A 6255-nucleotide genomic window follows, 5' to 3' on the forward strand; every position below is an offset into this window, starting at 1 on the left:
AAAATTGAAACAATTACTTTATAAATATTATTTGCAGTATGTTTATCATCAAAAACACGAAAACCAATAATTCTTTTTTGAATTTTCCAATCATCATCAATCCAATGACATGTAATACCCATATAAGAATGCATTTGCCAATGATCACTCCAAACATCACAACAAATTGAAACACGAATTTTCAATTGAGAAAATAAAAGCTCTAACTCTTTTTTTCCTTTATTATATAAAGAAATAATAGTTCGTTTTACAGTATTTCTTGGTACTCTTTTATCAGAAGGATTTAAAGCTTTTTGACAATAATTATTAAAACCTACATTTTCACCAAAACTAAAAGATAAATGTTCCATAGAAATCATTTTTGCTAATTCTTCTTTTTGTATTTTTTCAGAATATTTAAATAAAGAAAGGTTAGAAGTATACTCGGAAATTTGTTATTGAGACCGATCAACTCCTATTTTTGTTGGATGTTTTGTCTCCAAATGCTTCCAAAATAATCCATAGCCGCCCGCTTGTTTAAATTTATAAGATTTTCCACAATAATTGCAAATTACATCGTACATTTTCTCACCTTTGAATTTTTTTGTGAAATGAATGGAGAATATGTCGGAACTTTGTCTTGCTCTTGTAACAATTTTTGCTCGTTGCTCTTGCTCTTGCTCTTCATCTTCTTGAAATTGCTCATTAAATTCAGATTCTTGAGTTGGAATATCCAAATTTTCATTTGGAAAACCCTCAAAATTAAATTGGTCGGGAATCATATCATAGATTTCGTTTGTAGGGATAGATGATTCCTCAATTTTTCCCTTACCCTTACCCGAATTTGAGTTTCCTCCACTTGCCATTATATGATAATAAAATATAATTTGGAAAATTGAATAAAAAAAATTAGAGAGAATAATTACTTAATAAGAGAGATTGTAGAGTAGAGAAGAATAAATGAATAATATAGAGTAGAGTGTAGTATATTGTAGAGAGAGTAAGTAGAGAGAGTTGAGATTTTTTTGTAATGAATTTGTAAATAAAATGAGGTATTTATAATAAATCCAATAATTCATTTTTCCAAAAATACCCTTGAAACTAGCCGTTATGTAGCCGTTTATGGCTGTTGGAGGGGTAATTAAGACATTTCACAACACATTTTAAAAAAAAACTGCAGTTTCTGACAGTTACAACGGCTAGAATCGCCGGTTCGAACCGGCGGTTCTAACCGGACGGAGAACCGGCGGTTCCATTCCGGTTCCGACCGGTTCTCTGGAACTGCCGGTTCTGGTTCCTTATTTGCTGGAACTGGAACCGAACCGGATTTTTCCGGTTCCGGTTCTCACCGGTTCCGGTTACGGTTCCGGGCCGGTTCGAACCGACGGTTCCGGTTTCCGGAACCGTAATATGGCCAAGTCTACCAAAGAGTACACAAATTAATAGTTGTAGAATCCATAAAGTCATAGGTTAGTGCTCCTAAAACCGGGCCTTAAAAGCTAGCAAGTCACTCTTATGCTTTAAGAACTTGCCACTTACGCGTCAAGAACTTTGATGCATCAACAACAACCAAGCTAAAGTGGAAAAGAACTATTTCTAATTAATGCGAGAAAAGAATGTCATGTAACCAAAGATATATATAGAAATACTTGTTTGGGAGAGGGGAATAGGAGAAAGAAAAATGGAAAAACTAAGACAAAATCTAGCCAAACATTTGATATTAATAAACTATGACTTCATTTAACGGTGAATAACCACAACTTGATAAATCTTTTCTTGAAACTTTGTTTAAAGAAAACATATAGTTGTGAGTGCATGAAGATGAAGATAGTAAAAATAGTGCAGAGAAAGCTAACTGATACACAATGTGTGTGTGTATATATATATATATATATATGATAGCTACTTGCTGTACTTTTTCTGCTATATATGCCAAATTGATTGCACATACTTTTGTAAACAATTAGTACTAGATAGCGATCAGTTTTTATAAATTTTTGAATCACCAAGAAGTGCAGTTGCTGTTAATTAAATACACTTCTGATACTGCACTATATAAAACGATTTGAGTGGAATTAATTTTCTATTATTTCTCAAACCTATAAATACAGTAGTTCCCTATAACAACATAACAACTACAGTTGTACAAGATAAACACAATTTCGAAATATAAACAGTTACAAAAATAAGAGATAAAATCTGTTGCTAGCTGTTAGCTCAATACTCCCCCGCAAGATTGTGGTACCTTGCGTACACTAATCTTGAATCGATTAGCTGCAAAGATGTTCTTGGACAATGATTTGGTTAACAAGTCTGCATGTTGATCTTTGGATGATACATGACTTATTCGAAGCTTGCCTTTTTGAATCAAATCACGCACAAAGTATAAATCAATCTCAATGTGTTTCATACGTGAATGATACATAGGATTCTGGCACGCATAAGTGGTAGACACATTATCGCAATAAATGATAGGCATAGACAGCTTTTGTTTAATACCAAGTTCAGCTAGTAAAGAATATGCCCACATAACCTCAGAAGCTGTGGTGGCGACAGCCCTATATTCGGCTTCTGTAGAGCTTCGCGCAACTGATTTCTGCTTGCGAGATGTCTAGGAAATTGAAGTGGTGCCTAGATAAAGAATAAAACCTGTTGTTGACGTTCTGTCAGTCAGGTCACTCGCCCAATCGACATCAGAAAAGGCACGAAGAACCAAGGAAGTCTGTGACTGTATTAGTATCCCATAATCAACTGTTAACTTGAGATAGCGAAGTAACCATTTTAAAGCATCCTAATGAATAGTTGTTGGACTTTGCATAAACTAAGATAGCTTATTTACTGTAAAACAAATGTCCGGCCGCGTCCAAGTGAGATATTGTAACGCACTAACAAGCTTGCGATAATTCTTGACATCAACCTCCAACTCTGATTTTGTATTCTTTACAAGAGAAGTACTAGTAGCAGATGGAGTGGATACAGGCTTGGCTCCTTCCATATTCGCAGCAAGCAGCAATTTCCGGATATAATGATGTTGCGTTAAGAATAGTCTAGCAGCTGTTTTCTGGATATCAATCCCAAGAAACAAATTTAACTGTTGTGGATCTTTAAGAGAAAATTTATTTCGTAGTACACCAATAAATTGCCGAATAATGGAGTGAGAATTTTCTGTCAATAACAGATCATCAACATAAACAAGGAAATAGCACACAAACTGATCCTTATGAAGAATAAACAAAGAATGATCACTTCTGGACTGCTGAAAACCAAACTCAACCGCACAAGCACGGAGTGCTTGATACCATGCTCTCGGCGCTTGACGAGGACCATACAAGGCCTTAACCAATTTGCAAACATAATTCGGCTTGTCTGGACTTACAAAACCTGGAGGTTGCTGCATATATACTTCCTCCTGCAAAGGACCATGTAAAAACGCATTATTCACATCTAATTGACAAATATCCCATTTATTAGTCACTGCAAGGGTGAGTATGATTCGAACCGTTGTTGGCTTTAGAATCGGGCCAAAAGTTTCTTCAAAATTAACACCAGGGCGTTGATTATACCCCTTAGCGACTAAGCGTGCTTTATACTTAGCCACAGAGCCATCCACATTACGCTTAACCCTGAGAATCCACTTACAACAACCAGATTATAATTAGAATTTGGTGGAACAAGAACCCAAGTGCCATTAGCCATTAATGCATTGAACTCAACAGACGTAGCTTCAAGCCACTCTGGTTTTTGTAGCGCTTGAGAAACTCGAGTTGGCTCTACAGATTCGGGTAAAGGATGTTTACTAACAGAATGAACAATTTTCGGCTTAAAGATATTATTTTGAGAATGTGTGACCATAGGATGAGTACGAACAAGAACCGTAGAAGACAAATCAGAAGACCCAGACTCAACCGAAGACGCAATAGAAGAATTTAGAGACTCACCAGACATTGTAGACACAGAAGACGACACATGAGACGAAACAGGAGACTCTTCCATGGACGACACAGAACTGGAATTTGTACCTACAGAAACTGGTTGAGAAGAGGCTGAACTAGAATTAGAAGAATCTGAAGTAGACGATGGAGAAGACATGGAATCAGATATAGGAACAGATGCTACAATCGGTGTAGAAGAACCAAAATCCCTAGAAACTTGAATACCCATACTCGACAAAGACCCAATATCAGATTGAGAAGGGAGTTTTTTATTATTTGATGGAAACGGTATCGTTTCAGATAAAGGCCCACTATCAATATTATACCAAGCACTAGTCTCTTCACAAAGATCACGAAAACAATGTTGTCCAGGAAACTTATTCTCAACAAAATAGACATGCCTTGACACATAAACTCGGCTTGTGGTGGGTTCCATACACAAATAAGCACTCTGGTTTAATGAATATCCTACAAAAATACAAGGCTTTGACTTTTGTTCGAATTTGTTTTTATTATAAGGCTTAAGAAAGGGATAGCAGAGGCATCCAAACACTTTTAACTTAATATAATTTGGATCTTTATGAAAAAGTTTAGAAAAAGGAGAGGTCATTTTTAAAATAGGTGTAGGCAACCGATTGATCAAATACGTTGCTGCTAAAAACGCATATGACCAAAATTGATAGGGTAGGGAAGCGGATTGAAGAAGAGTGAGACCTGTTTCTACCAAATGGCGATGATGACGCTCTGCGGCACCATTGTGCTATGGTGTATGAGGAGGTGTTTGCAAGTGTTGAATTCCATTGTCCCGAAAAATTGTTTTGAGAGCAAGGAACTCACCACCACCATCAGTATAGATAGAACCTATTTTGGTTTGAAACAAATTTTCAACTAATTTCTGAAATGCTGGAAAAATCAAAGCAACATCAGATTTAGCATGAGTAGGATAGAACCAAACATACTTAGTATAATGATCAACAATTATCAAATAGTACTGAAAACCATCAATAGATTCAACTGGTGCTGGTCCCCATAAAACCGAATATAATAGTTCTAAAGGACGAGAACTAGAAAGAGTAGAAGTTCCAAACGCGAGTCTATGACTCTTATTACAACGACATGAATTACAATCAATAGAAACATCAGAAAATTTAGACAAATTAAATGAAGACAAAATTTGACGACACACTTTAGCAGCAGGATGACCTAATCGCTGATGCCAGAGCAACGAAGAATCACGAACACAAACATTGGCAACAATTGAAGACGAACGACCACTTGATAACGAAGACAGACGATACAAGCAATTTTTAATTTGCCCCCTTGTGATGATCTCCCCCGTGTTGAGATCCTTGACAATGAAACAATCAAAGAAAAACTCAATAGAGACATTATTAGCTAAACAAAATTCAGAAACAGAAATAAGGTTTTCCTTAGACCTAGGAACACAATAAACATTCTGTAAAGAACAACTTTTCAATGGAAAGGAAAGAACCCGAGAGCCAACATGAGTTATGCGCAAACCTGAACCATCGGTGAGGTGAAGTTCATCTAATCCTTCATATAGAGCATGTAAAGACAAGTTCTGTAAATCATTGGTGACATGATTCGTAGCTCCAGTGTCCAACAACCAGCTCGAAGAATCAGAAGCTGCTACATGATTAGCCCGCGGTGGTGGTCTAGGAAAATTATTCTTGAAGAAGTCCTTTGCACCGTAACACTGCTTGGCATTATGACCCGGCTTATCACAAATCTGACATTGAACTTTGGAACATCCATTATTCCTGCGCATAGGCTGGGATCGAGAGCCTAAGTTTCCTGAATTCCCAGAATCTTCACGAGAACCAGATGATGACTGCGGTTGAGAAGAATAAGAATTTTTTCGAACATTATTTGCCACAACAGGTGCTGGATCATAAGCCGAATCAATTTTCTTAACATATACTTCATGAGCGAGAAGCCGATCCTGAAGCTCTGCAAAAGAAATAACAGTATCACGTGCGCGAATTGCAGCAGCAATATCGCGAAATTCAGGGCCAATTCCATTTAATGTATAAATCACTAGATCAACGTTAGAGATTGGACTTCCAGACAAAGCTAGATCGTCTGAAATTGCTTTAATAGACTGCAAGTACTCTGAAACTGGTTTAGAATCTCTTTTGCTATTAGCAAGCTTTTCTCGAAGAGACAGAATACATGTTGCAGATCGGTTTGCACATGCAGTCTGTATCTTCGCCCACGCATCTGCTGAAGTTAGAGCAGTGGAAACAATATGCATAGAGGACACACTCGTGGAAGCAATCAATGCTGCCAACACTAGCTGATCCTGACAGACCCAATGATCATA

The 6255-nt window shown here is 36.9% G+C and overlaps 1 protein-coding gene across 1 annotated transcript in view; it reads right to left on the reverse strand.

Annotated features, from left to right (window-relative positions):
- Window positions 1-1958: 1958 nt before the first annotated feature.
- The window catches only part of LOC149497146 (uncharacterized), a 4440-nt gene continuing 143 nt past the window's right edge, over window positions 1959-6255 (reverse strand). The window contains exons 2-3 of the mRNA XM_089720691.1: window positions 5433-5882; window positions 1959-5259 (exon numbers count right to left, since the gene is read on the reverse strand). Coding sequence (XP_089576817.1) covers window positions 3553-4521 — 969 coding nt within the window. The 5' untranslated portion in view covers window positions 4522-5259; window positions 5433-5882 and the 3' untranslated portion in view covers window positions 1959-3552. The remainder of the gene's footprint in view (window positions 5260-5432; window positions 5883-6255) is intronic.

Source organism: Jatropha curcas, chromosome 4 (assembly GCF_041381405.1).
Source record: "Jatropha curcas cultivar XTBG-Jc1 chromosome 4, XTBG_Jcur_1.0, whole genome shotgun sequence".
NCBI lineage: Eukaryota > Viridiplantae > Streptophyta > Magnoliopsida > Malpighiales > Euphorbiaceae > Jatropha > Jatropha curcas.